This window comes from Jaculus jaculus, chromosome 10 (assembly GCF_020740685.1).
Source record: "Jaculus jaculus isolate mJacJac1 chromosome 10, mJacJac1.mat.Y.cur, whole genome shotgun sequence".
NCBI classification, from domain to species: Eukaryota; Metazoa; Chordata; class Mammalia; order Rodentia; family Dipodidae; genus Jaculus; species Jaculus jaculus.
Genome location: NC_059111.1, coordinates 27,131,360 through 27,157,458, shown reverse-complemented (window position 1 = coordinate 27,157,458; position 26,099 = coordinate 27,131,360). Strand labels below are relative to the sequence as shown.

The window sequence follows — 26,099 nt, the reverse complement described above, 5'->3', positions numbered from 1 at the left end:
CAAACGAACTCCAGACGCGTGCGCCCCCTTGTGCATCTGGCTAACGTGGGACCTGGGGAACCGAGCCTCGAAGCGGGGTCCTTAGGCTTCACAGGCAAGCGCTTAACCGCTAAGCCATCTCTCCAGCCCACAGAATCTTTTTTTTAACCTATCTATCTTATTTATTGCTTGGTTTTTGGTTTTTTAAGGTAGGGTCTCACTTTGGTCCAGGCTGACCTAGAATTAACTATGTAATCTCAGGGTGGCCTCGAACTCACAGGGATCCTCCTACCTCTGTCTCCCAAGTGCTGGAATTAAAGGCTTGAGCCACCACTCCCGGCTATTTTATTTATTTGAGAGAGAGAGAGAAAGGGGGGGGGCAGAGACAGACACAGACACAGACACACACACACACGTGAAAGAGACAGTGAAAAAGAGAATGGGCACGCCAGGGCCTTCAGCAGCTGCAAATGGACCCCAGAAGCATGCGCCATCTTATGCATCTGGCTTACGTGGATGCTGGGGAGTCGATCCTGAGATCTCTGGCTTGCAGGCTAGCGCCTTAACCGCTAAGCCATCCCTAAAGGGGATTTTTGTTTTTTTTAACCCTTTAACCAGTGGAAGCCACGTTTCCACAGGTATGAACTTCACGTAGCTGTCTTGCCTTTGTTCGTTTGAGGCCTTCAACAGGGTCCTGGCAACAGGTGAGGACTATGGGTACCTCTGCAGAAGCCTGGGACGCACCAGGGCGAAGGTGTCCTGGGCAGGGCGCAGGGTCCACAGTAACCGGGCACAAAAGCCAGGGCACGTCATGGGGGCGGGACCCCAGGCTCGGGCCTCCCCATCACAGGGTCCAGGCTGTGGGCACGCTGGGGGCGTGGCGCGGGCCTCCGGAAGCGCCCGTGAGCCCGGACTTCCCCGAGGCGGCGGACCCCGCTGGGAGCAGGGAGATGGCGGCGGCGGCGGCGGCGGCCGTGAGCAGCGCCAAGCGGAGTCTGCGGGCCGAGCTGAAGCAGCGTTTGCGGGCCTTGAGCGCCGAGGAACGGCTACGCCAGTCCCATCTCTTGACCCAGAAGGTGCGAGGCTGCGGGGAACTCACACGCCGCAGCGGGAAGCGCGCCGGACGCCCGGCGGCTCGGCTCCGTCTGCGCGTGCGCGGCTCCGGCTCCGTCTGCGCGTGCGCGGCCCCGGCCCCGCGCACGTCACCCCGACGCGCTCGCGCACGCGCACACACGTCGCTTCTGTGGAGACCCTGGGTTCCCATTGGTAGTCTCACGTCTATACGGATGCGGGTTAATTCCTATCGACGGATGACATTTCCGGCCATGAGGAGAAGCATTGCTGGGTGCATTAGTCGATGTAGACAATGTAGAGCTCGGTCCTTTTTTCTCAGGGTTAAAACTTTAGATATTTCTTTTCTAAAAAGTATTTTTAATTTCTTGAGAGAGAGAGGCAGATAGAGAGAGAATGGACGCCCCAGGGCCTGCAGCCACTGCAAATGAACTCCACACGCAGGCCCCACCTTGTGCATCTATCTGACTTACGTGGGTCCTGGGGGATTGAACCTGGATCCTTTGGCTTTGCAGGCAAGCCCCTTAGCTGCTAAGCCATCTCTCCAGATTTATTTGCTATTTTACATATGTTTAACACCCAGTGATGGTCCACACTTTGCTAGGTACTGGGGGCTGGAGGATGGGAAAGATGGTTGCTGTCCCTTAAAGGAGTAGAGGACCTCAACGAGGAAACAGAGAAATCAGTACAAAATTGCAGCACAGAATATGATTAACACCAAATGTGGAGCACCTAGGCAGGGGAAGGGAAAATTGGAAATTTTCTATAAGTATGAGTGGCTCACCCTGTATTTCTGGCTCTCGGGAGGTGAAGGCAAGATGAATTTTACAGATTAAGGTGAATTTTGTCAGGTAAAGGGAAAAATGAAGTTGGAAACATGCACAGGGCAAGGGTGCATTTCACTCGGGCTTTGGAAATACATGGATCTGGATTTAAACTTTTGAGCCTTGGGCAAGTCTAGTGTGTGTGTACCTCTGCTTCCTTATCTAGCAAATGGACATGACCCTGTGAGCCTGTTAGGAGAGTTGAAGTGGCATGTAAAGGGCTGTATTCAATACTTTACATAAACTTGTATTTTTTTCTTTTGAGACAGGATCTCACTATGCAGCCCAAGCTGACCTTAAAATTTTCTTGCTTCAAGCTTTGTGAGGGCTGCCATTACAGATGTGTGCACTAGGTCTAACTTTTATTTTTGATATGTCCTTCTGAGAAAGTAAATAGGTAACATTAGGATTTGGGAAATAAGCAAAGGGGGGAAAGGGAATTCATTGGGGGCTCTTTTGATAGCCAGAGGAGAGGAAATAGAGACCTATGCAATAGAGAGTAGAGAATATTAGGTCAGGAGTCACCTATGAGTCTAAAATTTAGAGCTTGGGATAATGGGGTTCAACATTACTAAGCACAAATAATGTAGAAGTTAGGACAGATTTAGGAAGGGCGTAAGGAGAAATGCCGATGAGTTCAGTTTGCTTGTTTATTTTCAAAGTGCCAGGGACCCCCTTCTTTCCCTTCTTCCCTCCCTTTCTCCTTCCTTTTTAAAAAAATAATATTTTTTGTTCATTTTTATTTATTTATTTGGCAGTGACAGACAGAGAGAGAAAGGGGTAGATAAAGAGACACAGAGAGAGAATGGGCACACCAGGGCCTCCAGCCACTACAAACAAACTCCAGACACATTTGGCTTACATGGGTCCTGGGGAATCGAACCAAGGTCCTTTAGCTTTGCAGGCAAGTGCCTTAACCACTAAGCCACCTCTCCAGCCCTCTCCTTTTTTTTTTTTTTTTAAATTTATTAAGGCAGGGTCCTGCTATAACCCAAGCTGAGCTGGAATTCACTCTGTAGTCGAGGATGGCCTTAAACTCACTATGATCTTCCTGCCTCAGTATTTCAGCCTCTTAACTGCTGAGATTATAGGTGTGAACCACCATTCATGGTCTGGTCTTTTTGTTGCTGTTGTTGTTAATGGAATCTCTAAGTTACAGCATTTGTCAGGTGATATTCACTGTCAAACACAAATTGCATACATGAATATGTAAGAAAAGGATATATAATTTTAAAAATCTTTTACATTTTTATTTTATTTGCAAGTAGAGAATCAGAAGAGGGACACAGAGAGAGTTTTTATGCCACTACCTATGTATGACTAAGAAAGAATTGTTTTTAAAATACATTATTGATTTATTTGTAAGTGAGAGAGAGAAGAGAGAGAGAGAGAGAGAGAGAGAGAGAGAGAGAGAGAAAGAATGGACATGCCAGGGCCTCTAGCCACTGCAAATGAATTCCAGATACATGTGTCATTTGTGCATCCAGCTTTACATGGGTATTGGGGAATCAAACCCTGGTCATTGGGCATTGCAGACAAGTGCCTTAAACATGGTGCCATCCCTTCAGCCTTTAATTGATAATTTGAATTACAAATATAATTTTTTTTTATCATTCTGTTCAACACTTGTGGCCTCCATTCAGCTGGGGACAGATAACTTTATTTACCTGTTATATTTTGATTATTAGTTCCCTTTGTGGCTTTCTGGAATTCTTATTAATTAAATTATAAAAATCTTATATTGATTTTCTATATCTCTCAACATTTAAAAAATTCATTTCCCATTGTTTGTTTTTTCTTCTACTGTCAGTCTTTCTCCTAAATTATTTTCATTTTGATCATCACAATTTTAATTTCCAATGATTATTTCACAAGTCTGCAATTGCTTTTTTTCCTTAGTGGTCTATAGATACACTTATCTTTGTGAGTTAAAGAAAACTAGTTAAGATTTCAGAAACAGTCTCTATTCTCTGAATTATCTCAGTTTCTCACCACCTCATTTCTTTCTTCCATTTTTAGTTTATCCTTTGAATCCTTCTATTTTGTATTCCTTTGCTTTCTATGATTTTTGATGATTATTTATTGTATAATAAATAGCACTTATGTTTTTTAAAAAATATATTTTATTTATTTATTTATTTATTTGAGAGAAAGGTGGGGAGAAAGGGAGGGAACGGGCATGCCAGGGCCTCCAGCCACTGCAAATGAACTCCAGATGCATGGGCCCTTTGCGCATATGGCTTACGTGGGTCCTGGAGAGTCAAACCAGGATCCTTTGGCTTTGCAGGCAAGTGCCTTAACTCTTAAGCCTTCTCTCCAGCCCCAGCATTTATGTTTCCTCGGGGTGTTGGCCATCAAACCCAGGCCCTTGCACATGGTAGTTAAGCCTTCTACCACTGAGATACACTCTCAACCCTCATTGTGTCTATATATTTGTGAGTGCAAGTGTGTTAGCTAAGGGAGAATTCCACTGCCTTTTATAATCACTTGTTGGAATTTAAAAGGAAGAATGGGTTCTGCCTTCTTCTGTGTACATTTTTATAGAGTTGTAATCGTCTGCTTTAAGTATAAATATAGTTCATCCTCTGACCTACAGGAATTAGTCTAGTTATTGTTTTATTACCCTCATTTCTATAGTGGGTTTTCTTTGATTTCTCCTCTCTTTACAAATATGTGAATGGGATTTAAGGAAGATATATATAGGCACATAGTCTCACACTGAATTTTAGTTGGTGTTTTTGCTTATCCAACTCTTGATTTTCTATATTCTGCTTTAAAGAAAGTAAGAAAGACACATTCTCATATTGTAACTGGATGCCAAAAGCCTCAAACCTGCCCCCAAATCTGGATTTCTTGTTTCCATTTGTTTTGTATATACCATGCCTAGCAGCAGTTTGGGATTTTTCAGAACATAGGAGTTAACGCCCTTCCTTAGCCCTAGTTTGATATGCACTACTCATGTCTCTGTTTTCCTCTGTATGAAGTGTCACGTAACTTTCCTCTCTGTCAGTCACGTCTGTAAGCTGCTTTGGTGTCCTCCTTTTACCCTCTGTTTAGAGGACAGGTGAGAACGGCAAAGGGATGGAGAAAAGAAGGGAGGAAAGGGCTAACTTCTGGGTCTGGTAAGTTTCCAGAATTGCTTTTTTAAAAAGTATTTTATATTTATTTATTTATTTGACAGGGAGAAAGAGGGAGACAGAGAGAGAATGGGTGCTTCAGGGCCTCCAGCCACTGCAAACAAACTCCAGACACATGCGCCCATTGTGCATCTGGCTTATGTGGGTCCTAGGGAATCGAACCTGGGTCCTTTGGCTTTGCAGGCAAATGCCTTAACTGCTAAGCCATCTCTCCAGCCCCCAGGATTGCTTTTTATGACACGCAAAGCTTAGTCCCTCTCTGCTTGAGTGATTCAGCTACATATGGGGTCTTTGACCAGGTCACCTCTTCCCACATTTAGTGAACATTTTAATGCTCAGTTGAACAGAATAGGGTTGTTATTACAGCTAAGGCATGCTCTCCACCCTAGAGAACTTGGTGGATGGGTTCAGAATGCTACGTGTGGGGACATAATTAGTGGACTCGTAACTGTAAAAGAAGTACTGAGTTGCACATTCAGTTGGAATGTAGTAAGAGTTCTGCAGAGATGAGAAACAAGTAGGGGTTGAGTTGGGCTCCGGTGGGTGGAATTGGGAGGAGAGAGGTCCAGTAGTACAGGGTTGGGAGAGGTCTGTGCAAGCCGAGGCTCGGCACTTAGCCGAGGCTGTGGGGGAATCCCAAGTGCTGTGCACCAGCTGCAACGAATGAAGTGGGTAGGTGGGAATCCAGCTTGGCATTCTGAAGATAGACAGCTGGTCCCTCTGTGGCTTTTTCACGAGTTTCCACATCTATAAGAGTGTGTGAACCATAGTGGTAAAGGGATCACATATTTAAATCTTGAGTCTTGAACTAAAAGCCAGGCATTAGGATTTACTGTTTAACCCACTATCTTACTTTGCTTGAGGAAGGCTGAGAGCAAAGGAAGAACTAGGAAAGAAGAGTTTTTTTTTTTTTTTTAATTTTTATTAACATTTTCCATGATTATAAAATATATCCCATGGTAATTCCCTCCCTCCCCACCCCCACACTTTCCCGTTTGAAATTCCATTCTCAATCATATTACCTCCCCATTACAATCATTGTAATTACATATATACAATATCAACCTATTAAGTATCCTCCTCCCTTCCTTTCTCCACCCTTTATGTCTCCTTTTCAACTTACTGGCCTCTGTTACTAAGTATTTTCATTCTCACACAGAAGCCCAGTCATCTGTAGCTAGGATCCCCATATGAGAGAGAACATGTGGCGCTTGGCTTTCTGGGCCTGAGTTACCTGACTTAGTATAATACTTTCCAGGTCCATCCATTTTTCTGCAAATTTCATAACTTCATTTTTCTTTACCGCTGAGTAGAACTCCATTGTATAAATGTACCACATCTTCATTATCCACTCATCTGTTGAGGGACATCTAGGCTGGTTCCATTTCCCAGCTATTATAAATTGAGCAGCAATAAACATGGTTGAGCATGTACTTCTAAGGAAATGAGATGAGTCCTTTGGATATATGCCTAGGAGTGCTATAGCTGGGTCATATGGTAGATCAATCTCTAGCTGCTTTAGGAACCTCCACACTGTTTTCCACAATGGCTGGACCAGATTGCATTCCCACCAGCAGTGCAGAAGGGTTCCTTTTTTTCCACATCCCCGCCAACATTTATGATCATTTGTTTTCATGATGGTGGCCAATCTGACAGGAGTGAGATGGAATCTCAATGTAGTTTTAATCTGCATTTCCCTGATGACTAGTGACGTAGAACCTTTTTTTTAGGTGCTTATATGCCATTCGTATTTCTTCCTTTGAGAACTCTCTATTTAGCTCCTTAGCCCATTTTTTGATTGGCTTGTTTGATTCCTTATTGGTTAACTTTTTGAGTTCTTTGTATATCCTAGATATTAATCCTCTATCAGATATATAGCTGGCGAAGATTTTTTCCCATTCTGTAGGTTGCCTCTTTGCTTTTTTCACTGTGTCCTTTGCGGTGCAAAATCTTTGTAATTTCATTAGGTCCCAGTGGTTAATCTGTGGTTTTATTGCCTGAGCAATTGGGGTTGTATTCAGAAAGTCTTTGCCAAGACCAATATGTTGAAGGGTTTCCCCTACTTTTTCCTCTAGCAGTTTCAAAGTTTCCGGTCTGATGTTAAGGTCTTTAATCCATTTGGACTTAATTCTTGTGCATGGCGAGAGAGAAGAATCTATTTTCATCCTTCTGCAGATATTTATCCAGTTTTCAAAACACCATTTGCTGAAGAGGCTGTCTCTTCTCCAATGAGTATTTTTGGCATTTTTATCGAATATCAGGTGGCTCTAGCTACTTGGGCTTACATCTGGGTCCTCTATTCTGTTCCACTGATCTACATGTCTGTTTTTGTGCCAGTACAAGAGTTTTTTTTTTCTTCTTTCTTTTGGTTTATTTTCCAGGTAGGGTCCTACTCTAGCCTAGGCTGACCTGGAACTCTGTAGCTCAAGCCTGACCTTCCTACCTCTGCCTCCCAAGTGCTGGGATTAAAGGTGTGTGCCACCATGCCTGTTGAGTTGTTGGTTTTTAAAAGTGTAATCTCAGGGAGCTGGGGAGATGGCTCAGCAGTTAAAGGCACTTAACTTACAAAGCCTGCTGGCCTGCATTCAGTTAGCCACCCGTGTAAAGTGACACAAGCTTTTGACATTTTGTTTGCAGTGGCAACAGGCCCTGGCTCTTGTGCACACATGTGTGCGTACACGCACACACACAAAGTACAGTTTTGGAAATGATAATGGTAAACATTTCCCATGTAGGTGATTGCCCACAGTCGTTATCAGAATTCCAAAAGAATTTCCATCTTCCTGAGCATGCCAGATGAAATTGACACAGAAGAGATCATCAAGGACATTTTCCAACAAGGCAAAACCTGCTTCATCCCTCGGTACCAATTCCAGAGCAATCACATGGATATGGTGAAATTAGAGTCACCTGAAGAAATTTCTTTACTTCCCAAAACATCCTGGAATATTCACCAGCCTGGAGAGGAAGATGTTCGTGAGGAGGCCTTGTCAACGGGTGAGTGGTTCAGTGTTAGAGTTAGTCTTTTAGGTTCTGTGGCCATTGCTCTTTTTTTTTTCTTCTTCCTTTTTTCAAGGTAGGGTCTCACTGTAGCCCAGGCTGACCTGGAATTCACTAGGTAATCCCAGGGTGGCCTGGAACTCATGGCGATCCTCCTACCTCTGCCTCCCAAGTGCTGGGATTAAAGGCATGCGCCACCATGACTGGCCCACACATCACTCTTAAGTGCACTCTGTCTTCACTGATCTTGGAAGCGTAGCAGGGTTAGGCTTGGTTTGTTTGGGAGAATTGATGTCTTAGGATGCTTCCTTAAGTTCCACCATACTGACCAGCCAACCTGCCTCCCTCCTTATCATTCTCCGTCCTTTCTTTCTTCTCTCTCTTCTTCCCCCACAGACATTTTTCTGAGCATCTATTTTGTATCATAGACAGTTTTAGGTCTGTAAAGTCCTGGACCTCAAAGGAATCACATTCTAGCTGAGGAGACAGAACTTTTGTGTTAATAGAGTAAGTATTCCAACTTGTAGTTTATATCAAATACAAGTGTCAAGTAAAAAGATAATGAATATGAAAACTGTTGAAGTTCAAGGATTGGTCCTGACCAGAAAAAGCCTTCCCCAGAATTGATTGTTCATTTTCTCCTCACTTGCAATTATCCATGATGTATTTTTTTGTTGTTGTTGTTTGTCAAGGTAGGGTCTCACTGTAGCTCAGGCTGACCTGGAACTCACTCTGTAATCCCAGGTGGACCTTGGACTCACAGGGATCCTCCTACCTCTGCCTCCCAAGTGCTGGGATTAAAGATGTGAGCCACTATGGTCCATGCTGTAGTTTTTTGTTTTGTTTTGTTTTGTTTTCAAGGAAGGGTCTCACTCTAGCCCAGGCAGGCCTGGAATTCACTATGGAGTCTCAGGGTGACCTTGAACTCAGCGATCCTCCTACCTCTACCTCCCGTGTGCTGGGATTAAAGGCGTGCGCCACCATGCCGGGCTACCATGCTGTAATTTTGAGAACAGAGGGTTTTCTCCTGTTTTCTTCTTTGCAGATACTTGCAGTCTGGGTTGGATTGGGGTAGACTATGATACCTTAGTTTCTTGCAATTGTAGCGCAGGGACCAAAGATCTTTGCCGTTTATAGAAATGTTTGAGTTGGCTCTGTCTGTTGAGAGTTCCTAGCATCACACTCTGCATTGTGGATTTTTACTTGCATCAGCAATTTAGGATGTGGCAATTGCAGTGCTACAGCCTAAATCTAGTATCACGGTGTTTGGGAGAGACTGATAAGAGCTCAGCTTGTCCACAGGGCAACCTCTGTGGCCTTTTTGTTTTTCTGGTTTGCTTATATTATCTTAGTTCAGAAATGACTTTGGGTGTCCTCCATTGTAAATTCCTAAGCAAAAATGTTCACATAAGGTATTCTTGTTTTATGAATATAGCAAAATAATCTAGCTAGTAAATGCAATGGAGGAAGCTGTCTCTTTACCAGATCTGTCTGGACAGTTAGATTACCCAAGGACCTTTCTATTGAGAGTTTATAATCTGATTCAACCTGGTTCAAGCAAAAAATGTGATTAAAATTATTTGTTTATTTATTTGAAAAAGAGAGAGAGAGAGAGAGAGAGAGAGGGAGGGAGGGAGGAAGGGAAGGAGGGAGGGAGGGAGGGAGGGAAGGAGGGAAGGAAGGAGAGAGAATGGGTACACTAAGGCCTCCTGCTGTTGCAATTGAACTCCAGATGCATGGGCCACTTTGTGCATCAGGCTTTGTGGTATGTGGGTATACTGGGGAATTGAACCCAGGACATCCACAAATTCATTGCTATGACTAATGACATAGGATAAGTTAACTGGCTTAGGTCTGGGCTCTACCTGACCGCTTCTGATTGGTTGTCTGTGACCAGAGACATTTGCCGCTCTACTGAAACCACTGAATTGAGTTGTATGAGTGAGTGTGGGAGTGATTTGCCACAGGAAATACATGAATTGTTCTAGAACAAAGGACAATGGGTAAGATTTAAGCCTGGAATTATGAATCTAAGATTCCAGGATAAAATTATTTACCAGACTGGAGTTAATATAAAAGATTTTTAAAAATTTTACTTATGTATTTCCAAACAGAGAGAGATACTGAAAGAGAGAGAGAGAGAGAGAGAGAGAGAGAGAGAGAGAGAGAGAGAGAGAGGGAGGGAGGGAGAGAGAGAGAGATGGGGGGGAGGGAATATGAATATGAATATGTATGCACCAGGGCCTCCAGCCACTGCAAATGAACTCCAGACATGTGCCACTCTGTGCATGTGGCTTATGTGGGTACTGGAGAATTGAACTTGGGATGTTAGGCTTTGCAGACAAGTGCCTTAACCACTGAGCAGTCTCTCCAGCCCAATATAAAAGTTTTTTTTTTTTTTTTTTTTTTTGGTTTGTTTTTGAAGTGGGGTCTTACTCTAACCAAAGCTTACCTGGAATTCACTTGGTAGTCTCAGGGTGCCTTGAACTCATGGTGCTCTTCCTACCTCTGCTTCCTAAGTGCTGGGATTAAAGGCATGTGCCACCACTTCTGGCTCTAAAGTTTTAATAAAGTATAGACTCTCGGGATGGAGGTATGGGTTAGTGGTTAAGGTGCTTGCTTACAAAGCCTAAGGACCCAATTTCTATTCCCTAGTACCTAGATGCACAAAGTAGCAGATGCACATGGAGTTCTTTTGCAGTAGCTAGAGGCCCTGGCATGCCCATTCTCTCCCCAACCCCTTCTCTCTCTCTCCTTGAAAATAATAAATAAATAAATAGATAAATAAATATCCTGGTGTGGTGATGCATGCCTTTAATCCCAGCACTTTGGACGTAGGAGGATCCCCACGAATTCGAGGCCAACCTGAGACTACATAGTGAATTTCAGATCAGCCTGGAGTAGAGTGAAACCTTACCTGGAAAAACAAAACAGAAAAACAAACAGACAAACAAACAATAGAATCTGTATGGAAGGGAATATCCAGAGGCATCAGCCCCCCCCCCATATGTATAGCTTTTTTTTTTTTTTTTTTTTGCATTTGTGGGAAATTTTATAGTTTGCATAAACAAGAGTATAAAAAATTTAAGGAGGCACAGTGAACAACTATAAACATTACAAACTGGCTACTTTGGGACAAACAACAAAAGTAAAATTCAAGAAACATTAAATTTTCATAAATCACTTATCTTCCTTCTGCTGTGATGGAAGTTTCTAGGTAAACTCTTTTACATACTAGAACTTTAAACGGGAAGAGTCCACCTTTGGAAAAACCTGCATTCATTTTATAATCAAATCCTATCTGAGTTGGTACTATTTCAAAGTCAAAAACAAATGGGGGAGCTGGAGAGATGGCTTAGTGGTTAAGCGCTTGCCTGTAAAGCCTAAGGACCCCGCTTCGAGGCTCGGTTCCCCAGGTCCCACGTTAGCCAGATGCACAAGGGGGCGCACGCGTCTGGAGTTCGTTTGCAGAGGCTGGAAGCCCTGGCGCGCCCATTCTCTCTCTCTCCCTCTATCTGTCTTTCTCTCTGTGTCTGTCGCTCTCAAATAAATTAAAAAAATTTTTTTTTTAATTAAAAAAAACAAATGGGGAAGAAGTCCATATAGCTTTTAAAATTTTTTTGTTTTGTTTTGTTTTATTTTTTGAGATAGAGTCTTGTGCTAGGTCAGGCTGACCTGGAATTCAGTATGTAATCTCTGGGTGGCCTTGAACTCATGGTGATCCTCCTACCTCTGCCTCCCAAGTGCTGGGACTAAAGGCAAGTGCCACCACACCCGGCTCTAGTTCTATTCTTCATAACTATTCCATCAGAATAAATTTCAAATTGGTTTCCTGGCCATATAAATTTTCCTCAGATATCTTCGGTCAAATACCTTGTCAGGCTGTTTTCCTGTTTTCCCATACCTGGAGAGTTCTGCATACCTTGCTGACAGTTCTTCCTGCAGTTTCATTGTGGCTGGAAGAAGGGACGTTGGATTAATGCAGATACCCTGGCCCCAGCCAAGCCTTTCTCCCAGGATGCCTGCTTTCCCAGCAGAGCTTTGAGTCAGCCACAGGGCTCTGCTGCACGCAGCATCCCACAGCGGTTGAGAACAGAGATGTGGGAAACCAGTCTCCTTGGATTTGCATTCTAGTATGATGCCTTTCTTTTTGATTGTGTGGCTTCAGGATGGTCACTGGACCCCTCAGAGTTGCCACCTGGGAGTACAGGTCACGAAGCCCGCCTGATGGGCTGCTACCGAGCTTCAGTGCCAAGGTGTCTGGCAAGCACTTGGTAGCTGCTCTGTCTCTGCTGTTCTCCGGGCCAGAGTGTGACCCATGCTTCCAGTCTGGTGCTTGGGAATCACTGGCCTAGTTCTGAGTTCTTCTCTTTACCAGTTGGGCACAGTACATAACAGCTGCAAGTACACATATGTTTGTTCACCTAAAAGTTGGGAATAATGAATGCTGTGTTGTGGAAAGGATAAAGTGTGATGATCTCGTACCTAGTATATAGTCTGGTCATTAGGAATCAGCACATGGCAGGTTTTGTAGTTGTTGTTTGTTTGTTTTTTGGTCTTTTGAGGTAGGGTCTCACCCTACCCCAAACTGACCTGGAATTTACTGTCGAATCTCAGGGTGGCCTTGAACTCACGGTGATTCTCTACCTCTGTCTCCCAGTGCTGGGATTAAAGGCGTGCGCCGCCATGCCCGACAATACATGGTCGTTTTATTCAGTAGTGAATATTTTCCCTGCCTTCCCTCAGTATCCTAGACCAGTGACACTAGCTTTTGTTTCCCCCTGACCATGCGATTCCTGGGGAAATTCTAATTCCTTGGGCTCCCTTGTTTCAATAGTCTGACATCCAAAGGAAGGGGACAAGCGTCTGTCTTTAGAATATTAAGATTAAAAGATACTTCCCATGGAGATTATGGCCTCTTATTCATTCATGTCAGGACAGTTCCAGCTTTTTGGTGTGTCAGGGTAACCTGCTCCACCAGGCTCTTGTTTACAGTGAGTGGCTGGGAGGCAGGTGATGCAGGTGTGCTCAGGTCATTGAGAGGCCTCAGATGAGATGCCATTTCTCCTCCCTCTTTGTGTGTGTGTGTGTGTGTCTAGTGTGCATGTGCATGTGCCCCCATGGTGTCCCGTGCTTGTTCGTGCCTTACCTGAAGTGGCTAGAACAGAATGCGTGTCTGGCTCCAGCCCTCTACTGAGATATGAAGCCCAGGTGATTCCCTGATCCCTGGTCCCTGCTCCCCCGGCATGTGGGACTGTGGTTAAATGTGTGTGTGTGTGTGTCTGTGGTTAAATGGTGTGTGTGTGTGTGTGTGTGTGTGTGTGTGTGTGTGTGTGGCCATGTCTAGCTTTTATGTGGGTTCTGGAAATTTGAACTTGTGTGGTTTCATGCCCCCTTAGGCCCTCATGCTTGTGCAGGAAGCACACTTTCCTGTCGAGTCGTCTCTCCAAGTCTATGCATTCTCTCTCAAAAAAAAAAAAAAAAAGCCCATGGCACCTCAGAGACGGGAGTTTCCAGACTGTGAACACTGTGGGAAAAGTGCCTCATTCTCCATGCAGCTTGTGGAAACTCAAACACTGCTGCATGAGTGGCCGTCATGTGCTTCACGGGTGGCTGCCACGTCCTGCGTGATGACTGCCACGTCCTGCATGGTGACTGCCACGTCCTGCATGGCTTTGCGTTTTCAAGTGGTTTCTCAACCTTTTGCCACATCTCTTTTCTGCAACGTCAGTGTCACACATCGATTTGATTTTGAATTTTAGAAATAAGTTTTCTTAGCTGACAGTAAAGCGCTTGCCATTTTGGAATGTGCTTTTGCGCTCTTGATCTGTTGTGAGGGGAGTTTGGAATGGCTTCATTCTCTGAACCATGAGAGTACTTCAGATTCAGGTGCCTTGTGAGGCAGAGCAATTGCTCACTGTTCTTGCTTCATCTTCTCTGTTTTCAGTAAGACAACTGTAGCTATAGAGGTCAAGTGACTTCTCAAAGGACACCCAGGCACTTAATGATAGTGTGTGGTCACCCAGTATCACCCCAGTGCCCTTTGAGGCACTGTCTCTTTTCTTAGCACCTCAGTCATTATGATTGCTGCACTGCCTGAATTTTCCTTCTTTCTCCTGGCAGCCTTAAACCAGTAACTCATGGAACACACACCCTTGATAACTGCATGCAAGGGGACATTGTCATATTTCCCCAAAGAACAGCTTGCAGAATTCCGTGTATACTAAACTATACTGGCTATTAAGTTAAGCTATTGATTCAGTCAACTAATCACATAGGAAAACTAGCTATCGTCTTTCCTTTGAATGATAAGTGCACCCATGATAGCTTTCCTTGGACCTGTTCCAGAACTTTCTGTTTTATCTTTGGTAACAGCAACTATAGAATACATCCTAATTTTCTTTCTTTCTTTCTTTTTTATATCCTCATTTTCCTGAGTGGCAATTTACTTCTTGTTAGCTCCAAAGCCTATTAAGATTAAACGATACTTCCCATGGAGATTATGGCCTCTTATTCTTGCCAAGATGGGTGAGCCTTCTAAGTGTTCTATTCCAGCACAATGATTCATTGCAAGTGCTACTGAACATTTAAGTGTCTTTAGGAGAACTAACCCTGGTCACTTACAACTCCCTACCTATAACACTTGAACTGTTCAAATTACTCTTCCAGTTGGTTTTTATTGGCTGTAATTGACACATTAAAATGCCTATTAGGTTTTGTTGATATCAGGCTGTGCCTTAAGTTTCTCCATATTGTATAAAATAGTAGTTTTTCAGGCCATGCCTTGCCTTGAGAGACTCCATTTTACATTTGACTCCATTTTGAGTGGAGTGCAGTGCAGAAGTAGGGTGACTCTGCACCTTGGTGGACATGTGAACAGACCATCTGTCTGACACCATCCACAAGGCACAGACTGATAAATAACAAATTCCTTCATGTAGCAAGGAAGCCACCCTATAAATTTCTCAAGGTAAATTGGAACCATATTGATAAATAAAGGAGAACAGGTTGGCTCAATAAGAGGCAGCTGAGACAAATTACTCTTGTAAGTTAAAGTTTTCCTGGGAGAGTTATATATATAGTACCTGGTATGGTGGGGTTCAAAGACTGGGGTAGGCTCTGGAAATCCAAAGGAACTTTTATGGATTTTCTGCAGGGGGAGAAGGGGGAATGTGTCATATCAAGTGGTTCAGCCTAGATACAAAGAGCTACAGAGGCAATGGAGAGGAGATAGAGACACCATTTGGTCCTTCAAGAGGGATTCTCTGCTGCCATTGTGCTCTTAGATAGGCTCTAAGGCCATATTTCAGATGGCCTTGGGGTTCCCTGGCAGCAAGGGACTAGTGTTGTTTTCCTGCTTGGGCAACAGAGCCTCTTAAAGTGACCATTTATGTTCTAGTATATTATGAGCACATTGGCTCAATATATTGGAATCACACCAGGCAAACCAGACCCAAGAACTTACTGAACACACTAGACTGAGGAACAGGTGAGAAGCACCCTTCTCCTGGACCCCATTAGAGTTGGACATCTAATACTGTGATGGCAATGGCCCCCACTGGCCACTTGTTGTATGAAAATGTCCCAGGGCCTTCAGCTTGGCTTGATTCCCTCTATTGACATGGCCTATTTAAATTGCTTTCAGGTCACCCATTCATTCATCCATCTGGACTTGCCATCCATTCATACATTTGTCTGTCTGGACCTGGCCCTGCCCTTCATGTCTGTAGCCTCAGTGGCTCAGCTCAACTCCGACCAGGAAGCCTGACTCTGTAGTAGCAACAGTGCCTCCAGCATACTTCCAACAGGATCAGTTCTCTGACCCTCACAGAGACGCTTTTATCCCCATCAGAGATAGGATAGACAGATGCTCTGAGCAGTTGTAGTGTCCTTTTTCTTTGTATAGCCCTTACTTGCCAGGAGGAAATGCATGACTGGAAATGATGCACACAGAAGTTCATGCTAACATCCTGGGACTGTATACCAGCCAATCTGGACTGTCTTCCTTCATAAGGGATTACATGTGGGGAAAGTGCACACGAACTAACTCACCCTAACTGAGCAAGAACTTTCCCAAAGTGGAGGTTGCTCTAGGCACTACTCTTGATACTGCCTAGCCCACTGCCCCTTGCAATGCACAACACAACCCTACTTTCTTTCTTCCCTGGTCTAAAGGGTGAATTCACCCATCATATCTGTCTAGGCCATGACAACTATCAGAAGCACATTCAAAAGCAATGTTTAGGCTTTTTACCCTCTGGCTCAGTGAAATTAACACAAAATAAAAAGGAATACTTCTCCTTTTCCTAAACCCTTTAAAATATGTTCTAGGTTTTTACTTTGAACCTAAGACTATAGTGCATGAAAATATATGCTCAATGCAGAGCTCTTCGAATGATTACTCATTGTCAACATCATGCCCATTATAATGGAGGTGGCATCACATTGACTGTTTAAGTGGGTTTAAGTGACACCTCAGTGGTTAAGAGCACTTCCTGTGCAAGCATGAGGGCCTGGGGAGGCCTGAGAGACGTCCTCTAGTTTGATCTCTAGGACCCAAATAAATAGCTGGATGGGGCCATGCACATCTGTGACACCACTCTTGTGGGGAAGCAGAGACTTGGGAATTGCTGGAGCTCATGAAAAAAAAAAAAAGGAAAATTTTGGGATTAGTAAGAGACTCTGGCTCAAATAAGAATGGGTGAAAGAGTGCTGTAGCTGACACCTGACTTTCCACTGTAGCCCCTACAGGTGAGTGCACCCTACTGCAGGTGAGTGCCATGTGGACACACATACATACAACAGCACACAAGCAAAACCAAGCTAACTATTTGTGGTGGTTTGAATCAGATGTCCTCCTTAAACTTATGTGTTTTGAATGTTTTGTTCCCAGCTGTCGGCAGTTTCTTGGAGCCCTGTTGTAGGAGATGTGCTGCTGGGGTTGGGGGGGGGCAGGCTTTAGGGTGTCATAGCTAGCTTTCCCTTGCCAGGGCTCAAGTTTTTTGCTGCTATTTTCATCAGGTGTGGCAAAGGTGATGTCCAGCCTCTGCTCCTGCCACACTTTTCCTCTGCCTTCATGAAGCTTCCCTTCAAGACTGTAAGCCAAAATAAATCCTCCCCCCCCCATCAGCTGCTTTTGGTCAGGTGTTTTTCCCAGCAAAGGGAAGATAACTACAACAGAAAATTGGTACCAGAGGTGTGGATCATAGCGGCTAGAAACTTGACTGTATGGCTTTTGGCCTTTTGGGATTATTTGCAGGAGGAATGTGGAAGGATTTGAAACCTTGGCCTAGGCGATGCCTTACAATGCTATAAGCAGAGTTTTATGGACTATTCTGGTTAGAACTGAAAGTCCTAAATGCAGAAAGAACTGTGGGCTGTGATGCTTGGTTTATGAAGGGAGGAATGAACTTTGTCTGGACTGGGTAGTTTGTGTGGGAGGCTGGTTGTATTCTTCCCAAGTTCTGAGAACTTGAGTAGGGTTGAGTTTAGGAAATGGCATTATGTGAGCAGCAGGATATAGCGCAGAAATAAATGAAAATTTTGGGCAGCAGCCTTGTTTAGCTACAATTATTTGAAACTGGCTACAATGGGACAGCAGGAGAAATGCTGACTCTTTTAAAAGTAGGGAGCCTGTAAGATGAATGCTAAAGGCATTTTGCTGCTCTTCAATTCATGTTTTACCCCTCCCCCTCCACCAGATCAGCAAATTTGGTATCCCACCTGGTATTACTGAAGTATCACAAATGCAGAAAAGAAAGTCTTTGATTGATAACCCTGCCCTTTTTTTTTTTTTTTGAAATGGCTACTGGGTGATGTGGGGCAGGGTTGTTAGAGTGCCTGGTGGAGCCATGAAGATTAACTGTGGGTTTCAGTAAAGAACCCAGGAATTTGGACATGCCATGACTATGATATGGCTGCCAAGAAGATCTGATGGCTCCATATGGAGGAGTTTGCCCCAGGCTTTGAGCAGCCCAGATGGAGGGGCAGAATTGGAGCCCCAGATACTTCACTGTGGGTCCCAGATGGACATAGAGCTGCAGAATTGCTTGTTTTCAGTCTTGCATTGGTTCATTCTTGCTTTGCCAACTACCATTTTTTTTAAAATTATTTATTTATTTATTTGAGAGCGACAGACACAGAGAGAAAGACAGAGGGAGAGAGAGAGAATGGGCGCGCCAGGGCTTCCAGCCTCTGCAAACGAACTCCAGACGCGTGCGCCCCCTTGTGCATCTGGCTAACGTGGGACCTGGGGAACCGAGCCTCGAAGCGGGGTCCTTAGGCTTCACAGGCAAGCGCTTAACCGCTAAGCTATCTCTCCAGCCCCCAACTGCCATTTTTTGCAGTGTGAATGTTTACTTTGTGCTCTTATGTGTTTTTAGTTTTATTGGTTCACAATTAAGAGACCTTGGACTATAGGGATGTTTCAACAGTATTGAGATTGATTAAAATTATGGGGAATTTTTAACTTGGATTGAATGTGTTGCATTTTACATCATGGATAGTTGTGAGGTTTTGTGGACCAAGGGCAGAATGTGGTGATTTGAATCAGATGTCCCTGTAAACTCATGTGTTTTGAATGGTTGGTCCTCAGCTCGTGGCAGTTTGGGAGGTAGAGCCTTGCTGGAGGAGGTGTGATGTTGAGGGCAGGCTTAGGGGTGTTGAAGGCAGGCTTAGGGGTGTTATAGCCAGTTCCCCTTGCCAAAGCTTGCCGCTCTCTCTTTCTGCTATTATCTACCTGCTATGGTAGAGGTGGTGTCCAGCCTCTGCTCATATCATGCTTTCCTTGCCATCATGAACTTCCCCTTAAGACTGTAAGTCAAAACAAATACTTTCCTCTCACCAGTTGCTTTTGGTTGGGTGCTTTTCCCTCCAGAATCAGGAAAAAAGCTACGACACGATTGCATACTTAATATAATATTGTAATGGGAGATAAAAGGTTAATGTAAAGCAAAAATAATGACATATTTTGTTCTTCATCCATTTCTTTTTCTCTTTTTTGGAGAAAATTCCTATTGCTGGTGCCAAAACAAAGCTCCCAAAGGGAATAAGAAATAGTTTATTCTGAACCAAGTATGAGTGACCATGGCCTCGAACACAGATTTAGGTTATCCCAAATATTTAGTTACATATTTGAAATGTAGTGACAGTTTTCACCATAACAATAAAGAAGAAAAAGTCTTAAATCAAGGCAATTTTCAAATACACTGGTAAAAGCTTCAGGTAGGCAGGGTGCAACAGAATGGAAAGATCTCTGTTAACAGCCTCACACGCTATCTGATGATATTCTTCTCCTTTGGCTTGGTGGAAGCCAGTGTTTTGTAAGTACATTCAGAGAGATTCACTTAGTAGTCATATGAATGTTAAGTTAAACATAGTGGTGGGCAATTGCCCAGTTGGGCCACTGCCCTAGAATGATAGAAACTGACTCTTGGAATCATTTAAACAAGAAAGGGCTGGCTGCTTTTTAGAGCAGAGCCTGAAGGAAGAAAAACTGACCCTTGGAGTTGTTTAAATCAAAGGTGACTTGCTGCTGCCACTTCTGATACCCCTGTGGCGTCTGCTAACAGACACTCACTGGTGTTTTTATTGAATAGCATAAAGCAGCACTAAATGAGGAATTCGTATGACATGGGCAAAGGACAGGGCACACACCAGCGAGGAATCCACATTGTAAGTGAGGAAGAAGGAACTTTGATACCAAGTTTGACTATGAAAAGTTCCTAGAACATGAGAGCTTCATGCCCAGCATGCACTGTGATAGTTCACAATAACTAAGGGATATTTGGTAAATCCAGTTGGGAAACTTCTGTTGATTTTTATTGCAAGGCCCTGGCAGAAGTGGAGAACATCATCTGGACACTGTGTCCCTCTGACTAGCAGCTCTAAAGAATGAAAATTTCCCCAGGAATCCTATGCTGGCCAAAGTTCAAGGCCTGATACCAGAGTAGGAACTTGCCTCCTGCAATAAGATTTCACACAGTTCTCATACATGTCATATGTCCATGTTTCATTTTATCTTTTCTTAAAAAAAAAAAAAAACTAAGAGGAGAAAGAGGCAGATATATATGTATGTATATATGTATACACATACACAGACATGGAGAGAGAGAGAATGGGCATGCCAGGGCCTTCAGCCAGGGCAAATGAACTCTAGATGCATGCACCACCTTGTGCATCTGGTTCATGTGGGTCCTGGGGACTTAAACCTACGTCCTTAGGCTTTGCAGGCAAATACCTTAACCACTAAGCCATCTCTCCAGCTCCATTTTATTTTTTTTTCTTGAAATTGTACTGCTGCTATAGGAAAGGCATAGAGAAACTAGGAATTTTTCACTCCCTGGATTGGATAAACTATAAATACATTCATTTTCCTTTATATTAGTTTGTTTCCTTATTTCTTTCAAGATGCAGCTGGCTTATGAATCTGAGTTTCCCCAGTAATGTCATAGCCATTGTGACATTTTTCTCTGTTTGGAGCTCATTGTGTTAGGGTCCCTGTTCACTACTTGATTCTGTAACACTTTGGTTAGTGTTTTACTGCCTTTGTTTCGTGGTACTAGGGACTGAGCCTGTAGTCATGTAGGTTGTTAAACACTTTGCCCCTAGGCTGTATCTCCAGCCCGCAGGCTACAGACTGTACAATATTCAGAGAACACCAAGACATCACTCAAATCATAAATAAAAAAATAGATGTTTAGATTATAGGAAAAACTGTTTACATAGGGTGCATGAGAAAATTTTCATATGTGGCATAGACATATCTGAAGCGACATTCAGAAAACCAAAATCCCTTTAGGTACTTAGTTTCACTATATAACCTTATTTCTTTGAAAACAGCATATTGATTTTATTCCACTGACTCTGGCTTCCTGAAATCACTTCCCCAGTCTATGATGGTGGTGATCAACCCAGAATAGGTTTTGTTTCTGTGGTCTGCTAACTTTCATATTCCCACTGACTTGGTCAAGAGCATATGATAGCTCTGAGCAAAGAACTGAAACTTTTTGCACAGGAATATTTCAAAGCTGTGTTAGGGCTTTTTATTCTTCAGAATCTCATTGTTAATGAGTGTAGGAAAATTGTGAAATAAGACAATGGTTATTTTATGAGTTTTATTTGTTTTTGCAAGGTAGGATTTTGCTCTAGACCAGGCTGACCTGGAATTCACTATGTAGTCTCAGGCTGGCCTTTAACTCACATTGATCCTCCTGCCTCAAAGGTCTCCCAAGTGCTGGGATTAAAGAAGTGCACCACTACACCTGTCAGGAGAGAAAGAATAGGCCTGTACCAGGGCCTCATGCCACTGCAAACAAAGTCCAGACACATGTGCCACCTTGTGCATATGGCTTATGTGGGTAGTGGGGAGTTGAACCTGGGTCCTTAGGATTCACAGGCCAGTGCTTTAACCACTGAGCAATCTCTCCAACCCAACTTATATAATTCTTGAGGGAAAATGTCTTGGAGATTTTATGGTGGTCCTCGCATTCCTGATTGTGCACGTTCATTGAATAAATTTAGCCCCACTGAGTAGATCTACACCTCTAGAGTCCTTTTTTTTTTTTTTTTTTCCCCTGAGGTAGGGTCTCACGCTAGCTCAAGCTGACCTGGAAATCACTATGGAGTCTCAGGGTGGCCTCAAACCCACGGTGATCCTCCTACCTCTGCCTCCCAAGTACTGGGATTAAAGGCGTCGCCACCGCGCGCGGCTCTAGAGTCCTTTCTATAGTCAGCATGGCTGTTTTAGAAAGTGGCTCTGCCATCCTCATGTTGTGGAGGTACCCACTTAGGCTCCCCCTTTGGGTTTGGTTTCTGTTGAGATCCTAGCTTCTTTGAGCTCCATCCCAGGCTCTCTTTCTTAGTGCTGTTTTCATTGAGCTCTCTCTGTGGAGAATGGATTAAAGCCTGCCCATCAGTGTACCTGCTTGGCAAATACAGCTTATATATAAATCTATTGTTTGGAAGATAATTGGTCAGAAAACTTAAGATAAAAAGGAATCCTTGAATTCAAAGCAGTGATCATCTAGACCTATATAAGGATTGCTTATAAAAAAATAAATATAAATCCTTTTATTCATGAAGACTGTCCATAGTTCTCTACTGGTTTTGTTCTTAGCTACTGGCTTGTGAAAATGCCACAATAGGCAAACAAAACAAAACAAAACCAACTCCCAGTTCCTACTTAAACAAACAAACAAACAGAACTTCTGAAGTTTGAAACTGAAATGGTCACTTAGAAGCTGCTTTTGCTAAAAAGCATTGGCTCCTTACTTAGGTCCACAAGGTAACTCTACAGACTTGAATGTGAAATGTGTGCTTATAGGCTCCTGTATTTGAAGCTTGATCCCCATGTGGTGGTGCTGTTTGGGAAGATTGTGGAACTTTTAAGAGGTGGAGACTCACCAGAGGAAGTGGTTCGCTGAGGTGAGCCTTTACTATTTTATAGCCTGGTCCTACTTCCTGTTACTGCTTCCTGATTGTGGATGCAATATGGTGACCCGCTGCCTCCCACTGCCTTCCTTGTTATGGTGGATATATCACCAGAACTGTTCCCAAAACAACCTGGGCTCCGTTAAGCTTCTTGTCAGATAAGATCATTGGTCACAGCAAGTATAGAATTCACTAATACAGAAAATTAGTACCAGAAGTGTGTTTTTTTCCTCTCTCTCTCTCTCTCTCTCTCTCTCTCTCTCTCTCTCTGATGAACCTGATTAAAGTGGTTCTTAGGCCTTTGGAATTGGTTTGTGGGAATGATGTGGAAGAGTTTGGAACTTTGGGCTGGAAAAATTCTAACATACAGCAAGTAGAGCCTAATTAGCCATTTTTTGTGGGAGTTTGGAATAGCAGAATGCTGAGAGAAATGCACAATAGAATTCCAACCCATGAGATTTCAGAGGGGAACAGAGACTGTTAGCAATTGGGGTTAGATGTGGTTTGTGTTGTGTTCTGACAAAGAAGCTAGCTTCACTTTACCCATGTCTTGAGAACTTGAATGAGGCTAGATTTAAAAAAGATGGGGTTGGACTCACTGTTTGGTGGAAGAAATCTCAAGGTAGGGTAACATTCAGGTAGTGACATAGTTACTGCTCACTGCTTTGATCCAAGTCGAGAGAGAGAGAGAGAGAGAGAGAGAGAGAGAGAGAGAGAGATTGAGAGAGCGAGCGCGCGCAAACAAGCTAAACAAAAAGTTATGAAAAATGTTGCTTATTGTGGAAAAGGAGCTTAATATTTCAAGTAAAGCTGCTGGTGAGAAAGCAACTGTGACTGTTAAAAGAGTTCAGCACCGTTGAAGAGAAATGTCTTGTACTGGGATGGTAGGAAAATGCCCTGAGGGCAAGAGTCTACCCATTGGAGGTTCTAATTTGTGAAAATCCTGATTCATTTGAAATAACAGAACGGCTACCATGCTCAAACACAATCACCTTCGAGAAGTGTTTTGCTGAGGCCAGCCTGAAAGGACTCAGTGATCCAGGAGGCCAGTCTACATTGCAAGCTGCTGGCAGGACATGGCAGCATCATCCAGGTGACACTGATTTTGAAAGCATTGAAATGCAAGATTAAGGGGATCATGGTCTTGCTCCATGTTTTAGAAGAGCTGCTGAGGGCCAGATGAGGGTTGCAGTCACTGCAAGGGGGCCATGAGAGGCCACTGTACAAAGCTGTGATGATGAGACCCAAGATTATGGAATGTCTGTGGAGTAAACGTACAGGTATAGAGCATAGCTCACCCAAGAGACAGGCAGTGGGTGTGCTACAGGCAGCAGAGTTGGAGGGATGGGGCCACCCACATCCCTTGAGCCTGGGAGATTCCATCATGAGCCCCACATGCAAGGAGCTGCAAGATTTGGAGTTCACCCTACTTGGTTTCAGACATGCTTTTGTCTGATCTGGAAGAATTTTAATTTTTTCTTAAGTTTGGTAAAATCAAGTATTAAAACTTTGACTTCATAAGAAACCTGCATCTTTAGTCACAAGTTTTTAAAATGAGATGAGATATGCAAGACTCAAGTTCTTAAATGGGCTGTGTGGTTTTCTTAGTTGCCAGAAGGTGTCAGTATTTCACAAGTTTATTAGTCTGAAGGCTGATACTCCCTGGCTATTTATCCTTCAGTAGCTTAATCAGTGCACCGGGGATCACTGAACTGGGAGAGATTTGGAGACTATCAGTGGTATCAGTAGGGAGTGGGCCCCTGTGGGAAATGGTTAGTTTGAAGTAACACAGCCAACAGTGAGGCTGAAATCCAGGTGTCCTTGATTCGGAGCTCTTCAGTCTCCCAAAGACTGATTAAAGATAGATACCTAGATTATGGAGAGCAAAATCGTCCACATAGTCTCACGTAAGAGGTATGTTTTGGAGAAAGGAGAGAGCAGATGTTGTTCAGTGTGCTTGGGTGTGTCTGTGTCTCTACAGTCCTTAAGGAATAAGGTGACAGATTCTTGGATTATCATAATTAGGTGAATATCTGAAGTAAGTTGGCTAAAAACAGTTACCTGAATATGCAGTTGCTGGATGTGGAAGTGACCTAGGATAAACTGTCTAGCTCTTTATTTTGACTATGGGACTGGCTTGTATATTTATATTAACACCATTGCTGGCGGGGTAACTCCCACCACCTCTGTGCACATGGCCCCATTTGTTAGGTTGGAGTGAAGTAATCTAATATTACTCAGTTTTACCTTGATTTAAAAGTTCTATCAAAGAATATAACCTTTTCTAATAAATACATCAAGTAATAGAAAAATGTTCTTTCCCCATTCTACATTATGGCCAATAAACAAACCAGAGCAGATAAGCCAGGGAAACACTTAGGGTCAGCTTAAGACCAGGTTACAAAGTAGGAAGTGTCCATTTTGAGAAAAAGAGCCTTCCTTTAATCAGCTGGCCCCACCCTCTCAAAACCACAAGTGAGAAAAACTCTTAAGTCATGCAGGTGTTCGTGAGGAGCATGTGTGAGGAGCTCTGGCTGCACCCCTCTGACACCCATGCCCATAGGACTTCAGAGTTGCCCACGCCTGTGAGGGCGGGTAAAGGGTGAAGGCGCTAAGCCTAAAGGAAGGGCAGAACTGCAAAAGTAAAATACGCGGAAGGTAATACACACGGCGCGAAGCTGGAAATTGCCGACAGTGGTTGTGTCGTAACGCCCAGAGTTTAAAATCAAGATGGGAAGTGGATGGGTTGGTTTGGTCTTAGAGTTTTTGAGTTGGAATTCAGAGTATATTTTCCTATAGGTCTAAAACTTATTCTGGCGGGAGTTTAAAAACATTTTATTTGAGGTAATGTTAAAGAAATAGTTCAGAGAATGCTTGCTTCAACCTACTTCCCTTAACAGTAACATCTTAGGAACATTTTGGACACTGTCAAATCCAGGAAATTGACTTGGGAAACAGTCTTATTCAGCTTTGTTCAGATTCCGTCAGCTTTTATGTGTGTGTGTGTGTGTGTGTGTGTGTGCACATTTCTATGAAATTTTATCACACATAGAAGTTCTTCTAAACACTGTAGCAGTATAGATACAAGAATGTTCCATTTCTACAGAGGAACTCCATTATGCTACTGCTTCTGAAGATTTGGAAAAGCACCGCTCATGGTGGCACACGCCTTTTATCCCAGCACTTGGGAGGCAGAGGTAGGAGGATCACTGTAAGTTCGAGGCCACCCTGAGACTACATAGTGACTTCTAGGTCAGCCTGGACTAGAGTGAAACCCTGCCTTGGGAAAAAAATTAAAAAAAAAAAAAAGATTTGGAAAGGCTTGAAGGGCAATCAGTATCTGCTTGCATGCCTGTGGGTAAATACTACTGGTGTCTGGGTTAAGGAGTCTGCTTTCAGCCCAGTGATTGGCTGGTGAGGACCTTCTCTGGAGCCTTCCTTGGCAATGCTTGATAGAATGTTAGAATGGTGGGCAGTTTAATAATGTTTTTTTTTTTTTCCCTTGGGGAGGGGGACAAGAAAAAGACACCACATGAGAATGAAAACGATTTGTTGGTTAGGATGTCAGTAACACCTCCATATTTGGCACTTTTAGACAGTAGGAAATCCAATAAATAAATAGTTTAGAAAACAGTTTGAGAATGTATTAAAACACTTC

At 43.5% G+C, this 26,099-nt stretch overlaps 1 protein-coding gene across 1 annotated transcript in view; it reads left to right on the top strand.

Annotated features, from left to right (window-relative positions):
- Nucleotides 1-909: 909 nt before the first annotated feature.
- Mthfs (methenyltetrahydrofolate synthetase) overlaps nt 910-26,099 on the top strand; it is a 44,099-nt gene continuing 18,909 nt past the window's right edge. The window contains exons 1-2 of the mRNA XM_004660385.2: nt 910-1,055; nt 7,747-8,008. Of these exons, the coding sequence (XP_004660442.2) occupies nt 930-1,055; nt 7,747-8,008 (388 nt within the window). The 5' untranslated portion in view covers nt 910-929. The remainder of the gene's footprint in view (nt 1,056-7,746; nt 8,009-26,099) is intronic.